The 23,715-nt window shown below is 38.5% G+C and overlaps 1 protein-coding gene across 5 annotated transcripts in view; it reads right to left on the minus strand.

Annotated features, from left to right (window-relative positions):
- LOC122557958 (PHD finger protein 21A-like) overlaps window positions 1-23,715 on the minus strand; it is a 305,652-nt gene that overhangs the window by 111,027 nt on the left and 170,910 nt on the right. For 4 of the 5 annotated variants that reach the window (XM_043706234.1, XM_043706235.1, XM_043706233.1 and 1 more), the window contains exon 4: window positions 5,462-5,608. The exons of the other annotated variant lie outside the window; for it this stretch is intronic. In XM_043706234.1, coding sequence (XP_043562169.1) covers window positions 5,462-5,608 — 147 coding nt within the window. The remainder of the gene's footprint in view (window positions 1-5,461; window positions 5,609-23,715) is intronic. 5 annotated transcript variants of the gene reach the window in all.

A 23,715-nucleotide genomic window follows, 5' to 3' on the forward strand; every position in this document is an offset into this window, starting at 1 on the left:
AAAGGCTGAGGGGTAGCCTTATAGAGGTTTATAAAACCATGAGGGGCATGGATAGGATAAATAGACAAACTCTTTTCCCTGTGGTGCAGGAGTGCAGAATTAGACGGCATAGGTTTAGGATGAGGAGGGGAAAAAAAGATATAAAAGAGACCTAAGGGACAACTTTTTCATGCAGAGGATGGTATGTGTATGGAATGAGCTGCCAGAGGAAGTGGTGGAGGCTGGTACAATTGCAACATTGAAAAGGCATCTGGATGGGTCACTGAAAAGGAAGGGTTTGGAGGGATATGGCAAGTGTGACTAGATTAGGTTGGGATATCAAGTCTGCATGGACGAGTTGGACCAAAGGGTCTGTTTCTGTGCTGTACAATCTAAGATATGGGAAGAAAGTGCTCCCACTAGTGAAAAAAATAGACAAGGCAATTGTTTTGGGAACATAAACAAATTGTTGGAAAAGATCAGCAAGTTTGGCAGCACCATATCTGTGGAGGGAACACTGAGGATTGTTATGGGAAGTCAGTGGATTTACAGAATACACAATCTGATATTACTGTATTCCTTTAACAAGATGTACATTCTCTAATTGAAATATTAAGCTGTCATTCACATTAGGAGGTAAGAGTTCAAAGGAAAAGAGGGTACATATCTTACAGCTACATTACCAATTTGCCCATCTGCCTTATCGGATTAAAAATCCAAACAAATGATGCAGGATTAAGTGAAAACGAGTAGACTAAATATATAGATTAAGTCAGTAATAAATGTGATATAAAGATATGAGAAGCAGTGTCATGGTTCATAGTGAGTCACCCATTAGCAAGAGACTGAGTTGTAGCAATAGACATGAAGGAATTGGATAAAGGAAGACACATTTTTGCTATGTACTGGTAAACATAGCAATTAGATTTAATTAGTCGACAATGATAAATAGTAAAGACGTATAAGGCCCAATTCTATAGTAAGAGTTCTGAAAGCTGTCATGGCCCCAAAAATAATTGCAAACTTGCAAAAGAATTCAGATCATAGAATTTTGCAGTAACCCAGGAGATAGGGAGGTGAACATTGTGAGCATAAATAGCCACTTTACAAGAAAAAGAGCCATAGAACAGATTGAGAATACAACAAGACATAGAAACTCATGACTGAGAACTTTTATGGGTACAAACAAGTTAGAAGTTCAGGTTGCCTAATTAAATGAGTTGAGGAGCTGGAAAGAACTTGGTGCATACACGGAAGTACCAGATAGGGGTCAGCCAGCCTCATACAGACATATGTGCATATACACAGAAAAAGTGCTCCCTGGTAGGAAATAAAATGCTAATGCGACTAGTAGTTTGGGATTTTAGGAGAAACTTAGTGGTCAAGACGTTATAGTGGATTCCCCCTACACAGAAAAAGTGATTTTGAAGATCTTACCTATTTTAACAAAATATTTCTTGGAATTAAGTCAATTGATTTTTATGGGGTTTAAAAAAATTCAAAAAATATTTTTGAAACCTAAAGGTGATAATGACATAAAGCTATGGAAATTAAAGAGTGTGTTTATAGGTTGAATCATGCAGCGAAAATGGTAATTCTTGATTAGGATGACAGCACTAAAAGTAGGCCGCATTCAGCTTAAAGTAGACCTAGCCATGTTCCATTGGCATCACAGATGCAAAGAGAGAGTGAGCGTCTATCAGGCACGTTTATGACACACAATGATGATTTTCGGTGGGCAGATTAAATGGTATTTGAGCAATGTGTGATAGATAGAAACAGAATTTAACATTGGAAGTCAGTCAAATTTGGGGTCCTTCAAACATAACGGGTTAGATATTAAGCAGAATAAAGCAGTAGATTAACGATTTTATTGGGAATTATGAACGGCATCTCAATAAACTGGGAAAGGTAATTTTAGATCCCATGAAGAAACAGACCAGTTCAGAAGTTTGATTGGACAGCTACACTTTGTGCACTCAAACTAGACCAGATGAAAGTTATGATGCAGAGCAACTAGATATTATAATGAAACATGCTATTATTGAGGTGGTGTTGAAAGCAAATGAATTAGGAAATCAATTAAATTCAAAGAAAATTGCAGAGTTTCTGGTTATGGCTCAGCTACACCATAGCTCAAAGTCATACAGCACAGAAACAGCCCCTTCGGTCCAATCAGTCCATGACGAATTTAATCCCAAACTAAACTCGTCCCACCTGTCTACTCCTGGCCCATATCTCTATTCAAATATCGTAATTGCACCCACACCCACACCCTCAGGAAGTTCATTCCACATGTAAACCACCCTTTGTAAAAAATAAATTCCCTTCATGTCTTGTTTTAAATCTCTCTTCTCATCTTAAAAATATGCTCCCCTAGTCTTGAAATCCTAGGGAAATGACAACTACCATTAACTCTATCCATACCCTTCATTTTTTTAGAAATTTCTATCAGATCACCTCACACCCCCCTACACTCCAGTGAAAAACTTCCAGCCTGTCCAGCCTTACTTTGTAACTGAAACCTTCCATACCCAGCAACATCTTGGTAAACCTCTTCTGAGCCCTCTCCAGCTTAATATCCTTCCTTTAACAGAGACCAGAACTGGAGATGGTATCCAGAAGAGGCCTCACCAAAATCCTGTATAACCACCACATGACATTCCAACTCCAACACTCAAAAGGTCTGAGCAATGAAGGCAAGCATGCCAAATGCCTTTTTAAACCACCCTGTCCACGTGTAACACAAACTTCAAAGAACTTGGTCCCTCTGTTCTTCAACACTATCCAAGGCCCGACCATTAATTGTACAAGCCCTATTCTGGTTTGTTGCATCAAAATGCAATACCTCACATTTATCAAAAGTTTGATGGATAGTACTGTAACCTGTATTATACAGATACAACTCCATCTGACATTTTTCAGCGAATGACCTAACAGATCAAGATCCCTTTTTAATCTTAGAAAACCTTCACTCATTCATTCCTGATAAAGGGCTTTTGCCCAAAATGTTGATTTTTCTGCTCCTCGGATGCTGCCTGACCTGCTGTGCTTTTCCAGCACCACTCTAATCTAGACTCTGATTTCCAGCACCTGCAGTCCTCACTTTTGCCTAAACCTTCTTCACTGTCTACTATGCCGCCAAATTTGATGTCATCTGCAAACTTACTAACCATGCCTTCTATATTCTTATCCAAGTCATTTATTTAAATGACAAACAAAATAGGACCCTGAGCTGGTCCCTGTGGAACACCACTGGTAGTAGACCTCCAGTCTGAAAAGCAACTCTCCATCACCTCTCAATTTTCTTAGTGGCAGGAGATAATGTATCCAACCGGCAAGTTCACCCTGAATCCCATGTGACCTAACTTTACTAATTAGTCTACCATGTGGAACCTTGATGGCTTTACTGAAGTCCAAGAACAAATGTATGGGAAATGAGGGCAAACGGTTATTGAATTAGCCATATAACTAGAAGATACTTCAAAGGGAAACATTTCTCAAAATTACTCAAAATCCCCAAGGGTGTCGATGTTTGACCAGGAAGATGACTGTTGAAGGTGGACACACAATTGCATAATACTCTTAACCATCACATACATAAATTACATGTTTATGATTGTAGTTCAGATCCTCCAACCCTGGCAACATCCTTGTAAATCTTTTCTGAACCCTTTCAAGTTTCACAACATCTTTCCGATAGGAAGGAGAGCAGAATTGCATGCAATATTCCAACAGTGGCCTAACCAATGTCCTGTACAGCTGCAACATGACCTCCCAAGCTCCTGTACTCAATACTCTGACTAATAAAAGAAAGCACACCAAACACCACCTTCACTATCCTATCTACCCGCGACTCCACTTTCAAGGAGCTATGAACCTGCACTCCAAGGTCTCTTTGTTCAGCAACATTCCATAGGACCTTACCATTAAGTGTAAAAGTCCTGCTAAATTTGCTTTCCCAAAATGCAGCACCTCGCATTTATCGGAATTAAACTCCATCTGCCACTTTCAGCCCATTGGCCCATCTGGTCAAGATCCTGTTGTAATCTGAGGTAACCCTCTTCGTTGTCCAATACACCTCCAAGCTGAAAATGTGTTGCTGGAAAAGCGCAGCAGGTCAGGCAGCATCCAGGGAACAGGAGAATCGACATTTCGGGCATAAGCCCTTCTTCAGGGCTTATTCCTGAAGAAGGGCTTATGCCCGAAACGTCGATTCTCCTGTTCCCTGGATGCTGCCTGACCTGCTGCGCTTTTCCAGCAACACATTTTCAGCTCTGATCTCCAGCATCTGCAGACCTCACTTTCTCCTCAATACACCTCCAATATTGGTGTCATCTGCAAACTTACTAACTGTACCTATTATGCTTGCAACCAAATCATTTATGTAAATGACAAAAAGTAGAGGACCCAGCATCAATCCTTGTGGCACTCCACTGGTCACAGGCCTCCAGTCTGAAAAACAACCCTCCATCACCACCCTCTTTCTTCTACCTTTGAGCCAGTTCTGTATCCAAATGGCTAGTTCTCCCTGTATTCCATGAGATCTAACCTTACTAACCACTCTCCCATGGGGAACCTTGTTGAACGCCTTATTGAAATCCACATAGATTACATCTACTCCTCTGCCCTCATCAATCCTCTTTGTGACTTCTTCAAAAAACTCAATCAAGTTTGAGAGATATGATTTCCCATGCACAAAACCATGTTGACTATCTCTAATCAGTCCTTGCCTTTCCAAATGCATGTATATCCCATCCCTCAGGATTCCCTCCAACAATTTGCCCACCACTGACGTCAGGCTCACAGGGTAAGGATATTTGATTAATCATGTTAGCTTACAAACCTGGGTGCTCCAATACTTACTAGGTACTTTTGTTGTATATTACATTGATAGAATACTCTTGGGTACCCAAAGAGCTTCTATCTGACATGGTGATCACACATTTTGACAAGATACACAAAGATCTTTTAGGCAGCTCATGCCAATAGACTGTAACCAGCTTTAAATGTATATATCTGATGCTTTAGTAAACCAAGTTAAAATGTCTAAGGAAAGATAAAACATTATTTTAGTGTGCATACCAAAAGGTATCACAAGAATCTACAGGATTCAGATTACTATACAAATCCAATAATAGCCCTTGGACTTTTAGAGAAGACAGAATTGTGATGAGGGTGAAATAGGTGCTAAATTTAACAATTAACCCAAATAAATTGGCTAAATTTACACAAAATAATCTTGTGCAGGGTTTAGATTATTAGAAAAGCTGACACAATCATCAAGCTCAATATTGGGATTGCCTTATCGGTCAGTGCAGATATTGCTATCGAGGGGTGTAACAACTTACAGGTTCAACAAACAGTTCCATCTATAATAATGAAAAAGACAATAAGGTTATCTTAAAGAATAAAATTATAATGAGAATTTGACGCGCCAGTAGATTTGCTTCAGTGCCGAAATATCCTCCAATTCTATTACCTGTGGACTGGTCAGCTGTGGTAGAAGTTGTGGTACAGTCTGTTGTTGCTGCTGTGGTGGTACCTGCTGTTGTTGCATTGGCAGTCTGCCTTCATGGTGTTCTTGTTTCACCATCAAATCTTTTCTCAACTGTTCAACGACTTTTTTCTGAAACAAAAGATAGAATCAGCATTTTAGAAATGTAAAACACTTCATTCGTGTTAGTTTGCTATGTCTGCCTATTTGGACTTCCTTCAAGAATGCTGATCAAACAGAAAAGTAGAGAAAACAAAAAGAGCCAAAACCTCATTCATACAGAGGTCTACAAAGGACTCAGAGTACTCCAAGATATAGGAGCAAAAATATGCAATTCGGCTAAGTTAAGTAGCAAAGTATTTATATTTTGGACAGTGATTGCAAATCAGTTGCCCATTCTGCACTGTGCCTGATATTTTAGCCTTCACTGCTTATAAATACTACTGATCCAACACTCAGCATAAAGCAATGAAAAGCCTGGTGGTGCAAACAATGCACTATGTTTAATGCTGCTTGAATGAGTTAAGGCCAAATGGCCTTACTCATTTGTTGAAACTTTATTGCTGGAACAGCACAGCAGGTCAGGCAGCATCCAGGGAACAGGAGATTCGACGTTTTGGGCACAGGCCCTTCTTCAGGAATGAAGAAGGGCCTGTGCCCGAAACGTCGAATCTCCTGTTCCCTGGATGCTGCCTGACCTGCTGTGCTGTTCCAGCAATAAAGTTTCAACTTTGATCACCAGCATCTGCAGACCTCACTTTCTCCTTACTCATTTGTTATCTGGTGATCTTATAAACAAACAAAAGGATTCACCTGAACAGAAACAAAAAAAATTAACGCTACGCTTTTCACACTGCTGCCAAGAGATCGATGAAGCTTTTTGTCTTACATTGATCAGGAAATTTTACAAGAATACAAATTCAAGACAAAAAACAGTAACTAGACTGTTGAAATACTGAGGACAGTAACTTCTCAATCAATCAGTATTCTTGTCATACAGTATAAATTTTGGATTTTCCTTGTGAAGTTGTATTTTGCAAAATGTCTTAATGAGTGCAAGATGAAAGATTTTTGACAAATACATATTTATCAGTGATGCTCTCATTCTTTACTACCAAACAAATTACCAGTACCATCCCATATATGGTTCTCAGCACCTAATCGATTAGCATCAAGACTGATTATTTATCTATCTGTTGCTCAGCCAATAGGCTAAGATCTAAGTGATGGGAGCACATCCAGAGTGGATTTTGTTTTGAAAAAACTACATGAATTATCAAGCTAATTCAAAGTGTATCTTGATCTTCTATACTTATTGTCTCAGTAAACAGGTACAAAACCACATAAACCAAAGTGTGTAGCTTTCCTTTGTGATCCTTGCTGCTTTAGCTGATCTTAGCTGTGGCGACAAAGCAAACTACCTTTTCATCCATGAGCTAAGGCGAATAAAATTGAAGGCAGGCATCCTATTCTTGTTGAGGACGCAATGATCCTTGACCAATTATACATATAAACGTATCCATTAAAGAATTAAATTATGTTTTTCTAGCACCTTCAAAAACCTTTGAAACAGCTTCACAGATATAAATTGATGAGGTATAATGAGAGGGACTGGGTGTGGAAAAAGATGCCTTGCAAGGATAGCAATTTTAAATTTGAGGTATGGGGTGCCTTTTTCAATATATGTCAGTGAGGACAGTGGCAACATATGAATGATACTTGGTGCGAGATTGAAAATAGGCAGTGGAGTTTTGGATTAGCTAAAATTGATGGTTTGAAGGACAAGAGTCTCGCCAGAAAGATACTAGAATGCACACAGATACAATCTACAGTACAGAGAGGACATTCAGTCCAGTCCAATCCAATCCAATTCCAGTGTTTGTTTCTCATGACTTTGCATCTAATCCTATGCTATCAATATTTATTTCTTCTTCATGTGTTTATCAAACTTCCTTTTCCTTTGGTTATTTATCCTAAATACTCTTTACAGAAACAAGTTTCATATTCTAACTAAACTCAGGGTAATGATGATTTGCGAGTTACCAACTTACATTTACAATTATTTTAGACTCCCCAAAATTGAAAATACTTCCTTTGAATTTCCATGCATCATACTGACAATCGTGTTCCAGCCAAGGTTCACATCCTTTTGTGACAAGTACAGTGCAATACCATCTCTCCAGCTACAAATAAACCCCATAGCTCGGGTTGTTAAATGAGTTGTTAAATGTGTGACATTGTTTTTACAAATGTGTATAAATGTACTTCAGGATCCTCCTCTCAACTGCCCCATTTTGGTCTCTTATTGAAACAGTTCATGATCTCCTAATCTTACTACAAAGATGCATGTCCTCACAATATATTCAGTTGCTATCACACAGATCTTGCGGGTTAATAAATATCTCTTATTTCATCACACGTCTTCAGTACCGATTAAAGAAAGAATCATTTAACCCCATCACAAATTTTGAAGTCATACATATGATTCCTGATTCAATTCACCAGTCGCTAACAACAATTGTCCCAAAATTATTCCCAGTGGAACAACACTTCCCATATTTTACTGGTTTGAGCAGCTACCTCTAACAGCTATGTTCTGTTTGCTGTTTCGTAGCTAGCTTGTCACACATTTTAAAAATTGTCCTGCACTTCACATGCTCTGACTTTTGTTCTAAATCTATTATTATGGTGACTTACAGGTAACAAATGTAGTTTAAGATCTTAGCAGCAATTTCATAAAACTGATTGTCCACAGTCAGATAGCTTCATGCTGTTTAAGGACGACACTTATCAAATATCCACTTGGACAAAGATGGTGTGTACAGATGGTATGTTCACAGATGTATTACGTAAAGTACTCAAAATTGCTTTGAAATGACAGTACTTTACAGAAAGTCTTAACTTGGAAGACTGGAGAGTCGCAAAATGGGTACCAGGCAATGAATAACGAGAAACTGAGGACTGCAGATGCTGGAGATCAGAGTCAAAGAATGTGGTGCTGGAAAAGCACGGCTGGTCAAGCAGCATCCGAGGAGCCGGAGAATCAATGATTCTGGCATAAGCCCTTCATCAGCCACAAATGCAAATGAGATAGGAAGTGGAATAATTACAAGGACATGTTTCAAATCCAACATCCAGCTATGCAATATCATTAGCTTTAAAAAAAAACAGTTAATCACATAAGCTGACATACAACAATACTTGGCAATTCCTGCTGTTATGAGCACCAGTGTGTTATTGTTCTGAAAGACAATATTTTCAGAATGTGAATAGTAAAAGCAATCAGCCTCAAATGAGTTGTCTCTTTTGAAACATGCTCCAAAGCTTTCTATTCTGATATGTTTCTGTAACTATTGGAAAACACAATGCTAGCTCTCTTCAAGTACAAGTATACAAGGACTAAAGAATCTATTTTAAAATAAACTACTTAGGTGCAAAGATGTAAACTTCACTTTTTTTTTTAAGAAAATGATGAGCCACCAACAAAATCTAGTTATATACTGGTTGCTATTCTGGATCGTTCTCAAAAACGACTTGGCTACCAACTTTGGAGTGAAGCTGACAGAATCCTGGAAGGCGGTAACTTGCCACTTTTAAGAGTGTGGTAATGGTACATGTATGTGTTGTGTGTAGGAGGGATAAAACAAAGTAAGGGAAACAATATGATGCAACCTTGTAAAGAACATATAAATTGGCACATCTAATTAATGAGTTTAAGTTCACCATGGTTTGGCACTCGAATACATACTGAAAAGGTCATAAGTTCAGTAAGAGGCCTATGCTGTTCTGTCTCAAAGAAACAACTGTTGTAGACACACTAGAATTATACTGTGTGCTGCTAGGCTTTGATAGTGGAAGGAAATTGGACTGAATTAGTACTGTTACTTTTGATCACCATAAGGGTAGCCATTTTGGGATGAATTAATTTATAAGCATTTAATGCAGCAGAATTCAGCATTGTCCTCTTGATTGAGCAGGAAATGTGTTGCTGGAAAAGCGCAGCAGGTCAGGCAGCATCCAGGGAACAGGAGAATCGACGTTTCGGGCATAAGCCCTTCTTCCTGAAGAAAGTGTAACAACCTCCCTTTCCCCAATCCCAGTTTCTTTTTTAAAGTTATTGACTGATGCCAAGTTCCTCTTCGATAAATATTAATACTCTCGTCCAAAAGATTGTGTATAAACTTAGGTTGAATATTGACAGGTTGCTCAATCAAGAGGAGAAAGTGAGGTCTGCAGATGCTGGAGATCAGAGCTGGAAATGTGTTGCTGGAAAAGAGCAGCAGGTCAGGCAGCATCCAGGGAACAGGAGAATCGACGTTTCGGGCATAAGCCCTTCTTCCTGAAGAAAGTGTAACAACCTCCCTTTCCCCAATGCCTGAAACGTCGATTCTCCTGTTCCCTGGATGCTGCCTGACCTGCTGCTCTTTTCCAGCAACACATTTCCAGCTCTGATCTCCAGCATCTGCAGACCTCACTTTCTCCTCTTGATTGAGCAACCTGTCAATATTCAACCTAAGTTTATACACAATCTTTTGGATGAGAGTATTAATACTTATCGAAGAGGAACTTGGCATCAGTCAATAACTTTAAAAAAGAAACTGGGATTGGGGAAAGGGGGGTTGTTACACTTTCACAGCAGCTCATCTCTAAACACCAAAAAACTGAATGATTTATTACTATTTCTAGAAGATCTTTATGCACCCCTTTCTTTCACATGATGCATACCATTAGTGTGCAGCACCTTTTTAGACCAAACTTGCCTCAATTCACTTCGATAATACTCTCACCAATGATTCTTTTGTGCATATTTATAAAGCAAAACTATCGCATGCGTATCAGAAATTTAAATAGCAACATAATATTAGAAAAATATTCACCTATCTTGCTTTACACAACACATTATGTAATGTTTCATCGAATAACAAACTAAGCAAAATAAAGCTTCTCGATAAGATTTCAGTCTTACCACCGTCTACTCATTATTCTAACTGATACTGTTATAGATCAAACATTCATGTTTATCATGTATTTTGAACTTTAAGTATGACAAATAACGAAATAAATAGGACACAAGGCAAATGAAAGTGATCCAGTGTCAAAATATAAATTGCAGAAACAGAAAAATTCAACATGTACAAACCTACTTGCTAAATAAAGTTATCCAACCAAAACACAGCATTCTACATGCGCTCACATACATCTGCAAACATTACACAAAACACTGCACGTTTACATAGCAGCAATATATAATAAAACAGTCCAGAAGTAACACACTGGGTGCGAACAGCAACTGAATGAAAGAATTATAAGGTTCAGTGAAAGCTGACAGGAGTTGGTGGGGGAAGGGAAATACACAAAAGATTTGCACCTGCTCAAGGTCTTATCCACAAAACTAGCGATGAACAAATCAATTAAATCTCAAGTGAAGGTACTTTCTTAGAGTTCTTGAAAATTACTGTATAACAATTTTATACTCTTCCATCACTACACTGTGAAGTCCAGTCATCTCTACTGGAAAAAAAACTCCCTTTAACCGCAAGGGAAAGTATAGTGGGAGTAAAGGAAGCCTGAGCTAGTGCCATATGGTTGAAACAAAGAAATAGCCAATCACAAAAGGACTGCTGAAATTGAAAGATAATTATGAACTACATCACAATCCTATGGGAACAATAAAGGAGGCCCAGGAAAAGGGATCTTTTCAACTTCATATACACCTAATATCTCCATTTTAACACTAGCAATTAAAAATACAATTGTGTTTCAAACTACCAGATACTATGAGGAGCAACTCCCTACTTAATCAAATCTTACAAGCTCATCATATGCTGTATCAGAGATCAGCTAGCCAAACCTGCAGGGACCTTGGCCTAGCAGCACAGCTACTGTTTGCAACCCTCAAATAACCTGTACCAGCTGCTTCCCACTTCCTTTTGATTACACCACCAAGAACAGCTGGTGCACATTTATCACTCAAACAAATGCAAAGTTCAGAAACCTAAAATGCACTTTCACTGAAAAAAATCAGTGTTATGTGTCAGAATACAGGTGATGAGACAGAAAAACTATTAAAGTGAACTCTTTCTTTGTTTAAAAGAACGTCAATAGTAATTATTTGCAATGCATCGGTTAAATCTTATGGGACACTGATTAGATCTGAACCATCACATTTTACAAAGAATATTAAATTCTGCAAAATAATTAATATGCTAACAAAAACTTAAATTCACACAGAATTAGATTTTACTGCAGGTAAGTGTGTTTATTTTGAAAGTTAACTATGGGTTATACTATACTCTGAATAACTTCTTCCAAATTAATTGATCTAGGGTTGACTAAGCTACTAAAACTTACAAAAGGAAAATGTTCTAATCTTAAGATTCCTGAACTCGTCACAAGTGTTAATTTCATTATATTTTCTCAGATATAATTCGCTGAAACAAGACCTAACCTATCTTGCAGCACTCTTGAAACTCCTTCCCTGGTGTAAACAGAAACTGAAGATAAATTGGCTAATTGATAGGACTTTTATCTTCTTTCAAATGTATGAATGGAAAATTAATGATCTTCAATACTTAGTTATATGAATCTGTAAAGTGTATTTGAGAACAAAGTCCTTTATAGATCAGCTTAATATGTTTACAACAAGTACATTAAATGTTGTTCCCGAAACAAGAAACACAGCCCAAAATTTTGCCATATCTTCTAGCAGAAGATTAAAACAGAAAATGCAAGAAAAACTCAAATCTGGCAGTATTTTCAGAGACAAAGTAAAATTGCCATCTCAGACTAACAAACCTTTGTCTAGGATTCGAAAACCAATATTCTTTTGGACAACAGATAGCATCTAAACTGCAGCGTGAAATTTTCAGTTTTTGTTCCAGATTTCCATTATCTTAAGTATTTCACTTTTTGGTTGCCATTTGTTGTAACTTCAAGATTCTGAGTTTTGCTCTTTGATGTTTGACTTGGAACAAATAAGACAGCAATTAAAAAAAATAGTTTCTGATTTTTGCTAATTCACCTTTGGTTTTAAGGGCCAAGTTATTTAGTTCTGTCCCACCAATTACTCAATGCATCAAAAACTGTGATGCTTGTTGTCTCCTCAGCAAACACAGCAAGTAACTAAGAAAGCCGATAGAATATTATATTTTTATTGCGAGGTGAATTGATTGCAAAAGAACGTAGGTTATTCTTGGTTTATAATAGAGTGAGAGCACATTTGCGACGAATATTAGAGACTTATTTAAGGATGTACTGGAAGCAGTTAGGATAAAGGTCTAGTAGACTGATAACTGAAATGGGCAGATTGCCTTGTCTCTCAAGTCCTGGAGTAGAATTCAAACCCTGAGCTTCAGAGGAGGGAATGCCACTCACTGCACAAGATCTTCAAACATTTTTTTAAATGCACACCATTCAAAATTGCTTTACAGAAGTACAAAGCAAAAGTGCACTCAAACAAAGGAGAGATTGTTCCTAATCTTATAGGTGGTGTGGTAATTCAAGATACCAAAAAGGTTAAAAAATAACATTCCAAAAATAGGATGACAACATTGTGGAGTTGATGTTCATCAAAAAAAAGAGCGGCAGGGCTAGAAATGGTCAAGAAGCTGAGGCCGTAAAGGGATTTTAAAAGCAATTAGAATTATGAACTTCAGATGTTGAGGTACATTATAGGTTAAAAAGGGTAGGCAGTGTGTGAAAATGAGACTACTCCAGAATATCAGCAGATAGACAAGCACTAGATCACAAGAAAAAAGACAAGCTAGAAAAATGTCATTATTGGTGAGAAAACAGATGACAAGCGTACAGATAAGGGCTTCAATGGTATACAAGCTTTGGTTGAGATGAACAATGCATTGATGGATAAGATTTGGAGGTGCCAGTGTTGGAGCATAGAACATAGAATAATGGATTGGTATGGACAAAGTTAAAAATCACATAACACCAGGTTATGGTACAACAGCTAGTGCTTCCATAAAAAACCTGTTGGACTATAACCTGGTGTTGTGTGATTTTTAACTTTGATGGAAAAGACGACAATAGTGAAGAGAATGAGAGTCAAGAAGCTCAACTGAGTGTGAAACAGAACATTAAATTACTGTCAGCTTTAGCCTAAAACAATGGCCAGGAAGAAAGATGGTCTCAGTAATGAAGACATAGTCTGTTCCAGAGCTGAAAAACAAAGCTTATGAAAAAAGCTTTGTCTTTCAAATGGAGAAATCACATGCATGTATGTTTGCTGGACAAGCAGTAACTGAATTCATAGACAGCAGAAATGTCTCAGAAGATGTAAGTGAGCTGGGTGCATTCAATGTATATGTGGGAGCTAATCTTTTTAAATAATGCATTTTATGTGGGTGTTGCTGGTTGGCTAACATTTATTGCCCACTCTAAGTTCCTTGAGAATATGGTGGTGTGCTGTCTTCTTAAACAACTGCAATCCTTGGGGTGTCGGGAGACCAACCGTGCTGTCACTAAGGAATTTCCAGGATTTTTACCTAATGACAGCAAAAGAACAGTGAGATACTTCCAAGTCAGGTGGTGTCTCTCTTAGGGAGGATTTTATAGGTGATGGTATTCCCTTGCTTATGCTACTCTTGTCCTCTGGTTGTTGAGGTTGCAGGCTTGAAATGGCTGCAAAAGGTAAGGTCTCCTCACAAATTACTCAAGTAAAATCCTAATTCAAGTCAGAGGAGATAGGGGAAGCGCTAAATGAATATTTGTTGTCAGCATTCATACTGAAAAAAAGATAAATGTTGTTGAGGACAATATTGAAATACAGTCTACTAGACCAGACAGGATTTGACATTCGCAAGGCGGTGTTAGCAATTCTGGTAAGTGTGAAAATAGATAAGTGCCTTACGCCAGTTGGGATTTATCCTAGGATTCTCTAGGAAGCCAGGGAGGAGATTGCAGAGCCTTTGATCTTTACTTCGTCATTTTCAACAGGAATAGTGACAGAAGACTGGAGGATAGCAAACGTTGTCCCCTTGTTCAAGAAGGGAGTAGAGACAACTCTAGACCAGTGAGCCTTACTTCAGTTATGGGTGAAGTGTTGGAAAAGGTTATAAGAGATAGGATTTATAATCATCTAGAGAGGAATAAGTTGATTAGGGATAGTCAACATGGTTTTGTGAAGGGTAGGTCGTACCTCACAAACCTTAGAGCTCTTTGAGATGGTGACTGAATAGGTGGATGCGAGTAAAGCGGTTGATGTGGTGTATATGGATTTCAGTAAGGTGTTTGATAAAGTTCCCCACGGTAAGCGATTGCACAAAATACAAAAGCAAGGGATTGAGGGTTACTTAGTGGTTTGGATCAGAAGTTGGCTATCTGAAAGGAGAGAGGGTGGTGGTTGATGGGAAATGTTCATCCTGGAGTTCAGTTACTAGTGGTATACCACAAGAATGTGTTTTGGGGCTACTGCTGATTGTCATTTATATAAATGACCTAGATGAGGGCATAGAAGAGTGAGTTAGTAAATATGCGGATGACAATAAGGTTGGTGGAGTTGTGGATAGTGCTGAAGGATGACGCAGGTTACAGAGGGACATAGATAAAACTGCAGAGCTGGACTGAGAGGTGGCAAGTGCAGTTTAATGTGGACAAGTGTGAGGCGATTCCTTTGGAAGGAGCAACAGGAATAAAGAGTACTGGGCTAATGGTAAGATTCTTGGTAGTGTGGATGAGCAGAGAGATCTCGGTGTATATGTGCACAGATCCCTGAAAGTTACCACCCAGGTTGACAGGATTGTTAAGGTGACATACAGTGTGTTAGCTTTTATTAGTAGAGGGATTGAGTTTCGTAGCCATGAGATCATGCTGCAGCTGTACAAAACTCTGGTATGTCCACAATTGGAGTATTGCGTACAGTTCTGATCACTGCATTATAGGAAAGATGTGGAAGGTTTGGTTAGGGTTCAGAGGAGATTTACTCCGATGTTTCCTGGTATGAAGGGATGGTCTTATGAGGCAAGGCTGAGGTACTTGAGGCTGTTTTCGTTAGAGAGGAGGTTGAGAGGTGACTTAATTGAGACATACAAGATAATCAGAGGATTAGACAGGGTGGACAGAGAGAGCCTTTTTCCTCGCATAGTGATGGCTAGCACAAGGGGACATAGCTTTAAATTGAGGGGTGATAGGTATAGGAGAGATGTCAGAGGTAGTTTCTTTACTCAGAGTAGTAGGGGTGTAGAATGCCCTACCTGCAACAGTAGTAGACTTGCCATTTAAATGGCCATTGGATTGACATATAGAACATAGAATAATGCAGTGCAGAACAGGCTCTTCGGCCCTCGATGTTACGCCGACCCGTGAGCTAATCTAAGCTCATCCCGCTACACTATCCCATCATCATCAATGTACTTATCCAAGGATTGTTTAAATCTCCCTAATGTGGCTGATTTAACGACATTGGCAGGCAGGGCATTCCATGCCCTTACCACTCTGAGTAGAGAACCTGCCTCTGACATCTATCACCCTTCAATTTGTAGTTATGCCCCTTCGTACAAGCTAATGTCATCGTCCTAGGAAAAAACTTTCACCGTCTACCCTATCTAATCCTCTGATCATCTTTTATGTCTCTATCAAATCCCCTGTTAGCCTTCATCTTCCCAATGAGGACAGACCCAAGTCTCTCAGCCTTTTCTCATAAGACCTTCCCTCCAGACCAGGAAACAGCCTGGTAAATCTCCTTTGCACCTTTTCTAATGCTTCCACATCCTATCCTGTAATGGGGAAACCAGAACTGTACACAATATTCCAAGTGTGGCGCACTAGCATTTTGTACAGTTGCAGCATGACATTACGGTTCCGGAACTCAATTCTTCTACGAATAAAAGCTAACACACCGTATGTCTTAACAGCATTATCAACCTGGGTGGCAACTTTCAGGGATCCATGTTCATGGTCTCCAAGATCCCTCTGCACATCCACACTACCAAGAATCTTTCCTTTGACCCAGTATTTTGCCTTCCTGTTATTCTTCCCGAAGTAAATCACCTCACATTTAGCTGCATTGAACTCCAAGTCCCCCTGCAACCTGTACCATTTTTCCACTGTCCACTACTCCACCGGCTTTAGTGTCATCTGCAAAATATGGATGAAAATGGAATGGTGTAAGATAGATGGGTTTCTGATTGGTTCCACAGGTCAGTGCAATAAAGGCCGAAGGGCCTGTACTGCACTGTAATGTTCTATGTTCGAAGAGTCAGATCAGTACATGAGACAAAACATAGCAACAATATTTGAGCACAAATGATGATCGATCATCTGGGTTGAAAGAAGAAGAAATACTAAATTGAGAAATAGCACAAATCCTCCAGTAGTGGTAATTCAGTTTATAACAAAGTATATCATAATATATTAGGATTATATTTAAAAAGTCACGTGGACATAACATGATGCCTATTACAGAGCATAGTACTGTCACATACATACATGTTCCATAGTTCAAGTTAAGCTTGCACTTGTATCGCATTGTAAAAATACACATTGATGGTTTCTTATTATAATACAAAAAAATTACGAAGTTAGTGCCTGAGCAAATCACTCCTTCAGTTTCACAGGTTCAGTTACCCACTTTTGTGCTCAGTACACTCCAGCGACACACATAACAGGTTTATATTACAAGTAAATAAACCACATTTTACCACACTAAGGCCTACATTATGTAGGATAAATACCACTGAAAGATTTTAAAGATGCATAATCACAGCTGACGTTACTGAATCCTCAAAGTCCCTTCACTGCTGCTTTGTCATTTCAATATAGGAGTAGCAAGCTACATTCCACAATGTGTTCAACAACTGCATAACAGTCTGGAGTATTTAATGTACTAATAGATTTGATAACTTTTTTAAAAAAATCAGATTTGAAATTTTCAATAGTATTTTATTGAATTCACATTACTGAATAATGAATGGCTGGGATGAAGCAACAGGTCTAAATTGAACTGGGGAGGGGGACAGTGAACCCAGCAGCAATGAACTGAGATGTTCAAGAAACTTGTATATGGCACCCAAATTCTATTAGGGAACTAGAAACGTATGATTTACTCACTTTATCTCTACATCATTGCACGGGTTTCTTCTGTTGTATGTTATGATTAGATTCTCTACAGTATGGAAACAGGCCCTTCGGTCCAACAAGTCCACACCGACTCTCCGAAGAGTAACCCACCCAGACCTATTCCCCTACCCTATATTTACCCCTGACTAATACATTATGGGCAATTTAGCATGGCCAATTCACATGACCTGCACATCTTTGGATTGTGGGAGGAAACCGGAGCACCCGGAGGAAACGCACACAGACACAGGGAGAACATGCAAACTTCACACAGTCACCGGAGGCTGGAATTGAACCCAGGACCCTGGTGCTGTGAGGCAGCAGTGCTAACCACTGAGCCACAGTGCCGCCCCATTATGTTAATGAAAACCTGGATAGATTATGCACCACTAATATTTGTTATGAAATTCATTCTCCGATCATAAAATATCAAACCTTAGTTGACGATTTTGTTAACACACAAGACCAAATTAAATCCTACAACATCCCAAACGACTCCATCACCAAAATAATTCACTTTTGACATTGTAAAATAATTATATTGAAAAAATATTGAATTCATAAGTCACGTATGCAACATTGATATGCTAATCAATACTTCCCATCAACAATCCAAGAAAACCCAAACATATCTTCAGAGGGTCGGTGTGGACTTGTTGGGCTGAAGGGCCTGTTTCCACACTGTAGGTATTCTCTGATCTTCTTCTCTGATCTTCTATAAATAGAAAGCAGGCTCCACCACCTGTGCTTCATCTAGAGGCTCACTGAAGACGTTACCTAGTATGGTAATGAAACGTCTGAAAACAAACCTTGCAGCTCAACGAACAAACCTACATCCAGAGTGACTTAAAAATAGCATTGCACTTCACTAAGCTCTCATATTTACCAATGTAAAAAGCTGTGCTGATTTCAGGCAAAGTTAGGTCTTCAAGCAGTTCCAACAATTTGTTAGCATCAAGTTAAAGTGTAATCACCGAAGCAAAGTCTGAGTGCAAATGCTAACAAATTGTTTCAGCCACTTCTTTCTGTTGCACTTGTTGAGTGTTAGTTCTCATCTAAAAACTGGCAAATTAGAATTCCAAAGGTAGCTTGCAGTGAAGAGAAAGTAGACATTGAGCATTGAGGCTGTGGTTACAAATGTTAGTTCATACTTCGCTGTATAAATCACACAAGAAAGCACACAGCATTAACACCAACATGCCAACTAGAAGTAATGGGGCCTGTAGTTGTCTACTGGTCTTGAAGGAATAAATTGTTGGCAACTAATGATGCCTTGGTTGTACCAGTTTCTCTGTATATAATGATCTTTCATTTCCTCTGATCATTAAGAATGCAACTCAGCATGCACATGTGCTCCATCATACACCTGCACAAACACGTTTAACTAAGAAAATCCAAATACCTAGTGTGTATGAGTATAACCTGATCCAGTATAGAATGTAACTCCTTTAATTCTACCAGCACAAAGGTAGGTAAGTGCACTACCGGGGTTGTTTCAATGCACATAATAGCATGCTATTATATCATGAAATATAATAAACTTTGTAGATCTGCACCAGATATTAAAATGGAGCTTTTTAAATACCCGTTTTATCCAAATCTGTCACATTTCTTATGAAGTATCAGCATTTCCTGTAACCTCCTCTCCTCCAAAGAGGATAACCACTACTTAAATGACTTAAGTTTGTAGACAAAATCCCTTACTAATAGGACCATTCTGGTAAATCTCTACTGGACCTTCAGATCTTTACTAAGGTATGGAGGCCAGAACTGGATTCAATCCCATAGTGTGGTATATCCAGGTCTTTGCACCTACAGCACAACTTTGCTGCTTTTAATGCTCAATACCTCGAAGTACAATGTCCAAGACCCATACGATCTGCTAACAACTCCCTCAATATGTCCCACCATGAAGGTAGATTATGCACATGACACACACACACACAAATCAAACCCTCTCTCATATCTCAGTATTAAACTCTACCTGTTGATTGTTTATCAGTTTGCTAACCGAACCAGCCAACTTCAACAGAACACAAAATCAGTTTGCCACATTTCTACACACTTATCACAGACACAAAACTGATCCCTGGAGAATATCCCATCTACGATCCTACAGTTTGAAAACAATTACCATGACTTCTTGTTTTCTGCCATTAAGCCATTTTTTTCTCCAATGTTGGCACACACCCTCCTATCCCATGAGCTTCAATTTTGTTCACTAATTTTGGTCCTTTGACTTTAAAATTCATATAATCAATCATTCTCCACATTCTCATCTTTCTGACACTTCATCAAAGAATTTAATTATCACTCAAACACAATCTGACTTAAAGTATGCTGTTTCTATTTAGGTAACTCAAACGAATCCATAAATCTGTTAAATTCTTCGCTGATTATTACTTCCAAACCTCGACACACCACTCAAGTTACTCTGAATATCTTCACACTAACAAATTTCCACTGCCCAATCCTCTGGAACCTCCCCTATCCAACAATTTAACCAATCGATGGATAGGCTAATTCATCAGTACAATCTGCCAACCAATTCTCCCTCTACCCTAAACCTCTATCATCTCTACTTCTACAAGTATTTTGTCAGCATCTTCATACTGAATACTCATTACTACCACCTTTATTGATTATACCAGCCTTGGCTGGAAACTTTAAAAATAACATCCCTATTTTATGTCCCCAATAAGCTCCAACCCATTTCTCACCAACCACTTACACCCATATTTGTATTCTAATAGAGAATCTGGGGTTTCCTTTTATATGAACTGCCTTTCTTTTCTCATATTCTTTCTTTCACCCCTAACTTACTATATATGGCCTGGTTCTCCACTAAAGAAATAAGTCGCCATTAATCATATACCTTCTCTTTGGTCCCATATTTTCTAACTCACTTGTCACTCAAGCAGCCTTGAATTTTGCTACTCCACCCTTCCACATAGTATTTTGTTTTTGTATATGCAGGTCGTTCTGGTACAAACCAGGTTTTGACAACACAATTTGATTATAATGCGATTAATGAATTGCGGATGCTGTTTGTGGATAATACAAACTTTCTATTTAACAGGTATAGTGATCTTCTGCAGCATGATTTTCTATAGCAGTTTTCCATAGTGCAAGGTTGCAGGGGTACGCAAGTGTTGCATTATACCAGAATGCTCTGTATACATTAATCTGTTTATTAGTACAGAGCTTGTTAAGACTATTACAGCGATCTTCAAGACTACCTGAGATCAGAAAAAGTCTCACTAGGCCTCCAATAGTCAGGATCTAAGGTGAAAAAACTAAAAACGTGACAATTATCAACAAATTACAGCCTTCTCTGAATTATAGGAAAGATTCTCATAAGAGTTCTGTTAAACCAGTTACTAAACAGGTTAAACATAAAAACAGAGGAAAGGAAATAAGACAGGCAAAGAGGCAGTACAAAAATTGAGTGACAACTGACATAAAAAGGGAATGTCAAGATCCTCTGTAAGCTTCCTCTGTTAGGGGCCAGAATAGGGTTCTAAATCAGTAATCATCAGGAGGTTTGGAAGATGTGCCCAGCACCACTGTGACTTCTACCCTCTTTCCCATAGCGGTCTAGGGATACATCTCAGCTGGACTGGAGTGCAGTCATAAATTTGTGCAGTAAAATCTGTTTGACTTGGGTCACACTAGGTTTCTTAATGAACTTATAAAAATATAGTAAATGAGGAATACGTGCGTCAATTGTACACTTGACGTTTCAGTTATTTAAAAAAATTTAATAGATATATTAGCAAAATTTAACTATACTGTATGGTTCAATATGAAGACCACTTGTGTTCTTTACATATATAGAATCTTGGACTTGAGAACAGAATAGAATTCTGAAACTTGCATTTTTACTGCATTTACAAATTTCATGGCAAGTCAAAGGGATGCACAGGCTGATTGAAAGGGTGGACAAATAGCAAGTAAAATGCAATACAGAAAACTTAGTGGTGAAACTATTTAGGATGAAGAATGAAGTGAGATAACATAGGCTGAATGATTCATCAAGGAATAGAAAAGCTCCTTCGACACTTTGCTCCAGGTGGTGGTTATGCCATTTAGGATAGCACTTTCTAAATTGGTTCATTAGCAGGACTATGAATGAGGCAGGTATGGAGATTAAGGTAGAATTGGGAGCCTCAGCCCTTGCAATTGTCCAAAAAATTGAAGGTTGTTTGGAACGTGTACAGACAAAAGCAAGGTGAGGAGTAAACTAGCAACAACACTGTGGTATAGGAAGCCATTCAAGTGGTGAAATCAGCAGTAATGTCGTGATAATAAGATAATAAAGTCAAGGACAGTTTTCTGCAGCTAATAGCATATGTTCAGAAGATTGTGCAGCCTGCATAGTGACAGGGTTTAAGATGACCGCTCAGAGTTGCAGAAGAAGTTTCAGTGCGATTCAATTGTCATGGTTGAAGCACACATTCCCCATCCATAACATAATCAAGGCTGGGAAAGACGTTCTGCACAGGAAGAATGAGCAGTTTGGAGCTAGAGTTTACAGTAAAATCTCAATAATGATTTCTAGATTATCATCTGAATCACAAGCAAACTGGTATTGAGTAAATAATTTCAGAGATGACTGAGGCAAGAAAAATAGGTTTCAATTCATGAGGCACTGGCACCAATACTGGGTAAAATAGGAGCTGCAATGCTGGGTTAGGTTTCATCTGATCTGTACTGAGTTCAATGTTCAGTGTGAATCATATACCTGGTTTGTGGAAGGGTTTTAAAACAAAGAGTGGTTCGGGGGCTCATGAGAAGAAATGTGGTAAATCAAAGGGAAACAAAATAAGTAACAGTTCAGGACAGTAATCTGTGCAATGAATGAACAGAGTGTACAAACCTAAGAGTGAACTTGTAGACAAGGTTAGAGATTGTAAAAATAGTCAAAAGACAGAGCTAAGGATTCTCTATGTTAATGCACACAGCATTGGAAAAAAATGTTAGCATAGACAGAAGCTTGAGAAATGGTGATGGGTGGCTATGTTAATTCAAGATCCATTAGTAGTACATTAATGAAAGTCACACTGAATTATAAAGGGCAATATGTAGAATTAGTTTGGGTAAAGATAAGAAATAGGAAAGTAACAGCATGAGAGATTGGGCACCCTAACAGTGTAACATGAATAAATAAAGTAGGTACTGCAATAATTATAGAAGACTTTAACCTAAATATAAATTGGATGAAGATGGACAAAGACAGCCTAGAAAAAAAGATTGTATGCAGGATTATGTCTTAGTGCAGTATGTTCTACGGGCAATCAGGAAGCAGGGGTTATTCTAGACTTGCTAACAAACAATGAAACAGGATCAACTTTTTATTCATTCACAGAACGAGGGTGCCACTGGCTGAGCCAGCATGTATTACTGATCCCTAATTGCTAAGAGGGCAGTTGAGAGTCAAACACATTGCTATGGGTCTGGAATCACATGTCAGCCAGAACAGTTAAGAATGGCAGATTTCCTTCCCTCAAGGACATTAGTGAACCAGACGGGTTTTTCCAATAATCGTTAATACTACTTGGCCCCTGAATGAATAACACGAGATATACCAGTCTCTCGGGGATGGTGATCGCAACATGGTCGAAGTATATTTTCGATGTGAGGGAGAGATGTGCAGTTTTAAGACTACTGTTTTAATCCTATGAGGGACTAAAGGCAGAGGTAGCTAGAGTGAACTGGGAAATTAGTTTAAAAGATAGACAGTAGAAATGCTGAAGAAGAATTTTAAGAATATATTTAATAACTCTCAGCAAAGATTTACCCCAGTGAGAGAAAATACTGAGAAGAATGCATTATCCAAGGCTAAGTAAGGAAGTTACAAATTGCATAAAGACAGGACCGAAGATTGGTCAGAAAGACCAGCAAAGAATGTTTAAAAAAGGGAGAAGTATAGAAGAAAGCTAAGTAAGTGGTAACATTAAAACAGATAAGTGTTTGTCTGAATATTTAAATCGGAAATGTGCAACTAAAACTAGTGCTGGTCCTCTAGTGCGTCTGAGACGACAACAATGGAAAACTAGGAAATATCAGAGGCATTAAACAGATATTTTGTATCAGTTTTCACTGTTGAAAACTTTTTAGAATACTGATTTCAATCTGGTCTCCCTGCTATAGGAAAGATGCAGTTAAAC

The sequence above is a fragment of the Chiloscyllium plagiosum genome, chromosome 16, assembly GCF_004010195.1.
Source record: "Chiloscyllium plagiosum isolate BGI_BamShark_2017 chromosome 16, ASM401019v2, whole genome shotgun sequence".
NCBI lineage: Eukaryota > Metazoa > Chordata > Chondrichthyes > Orectolobiformes > Hemiscylliidae > Chiloscyllium > Chiloscyllium plagiosum.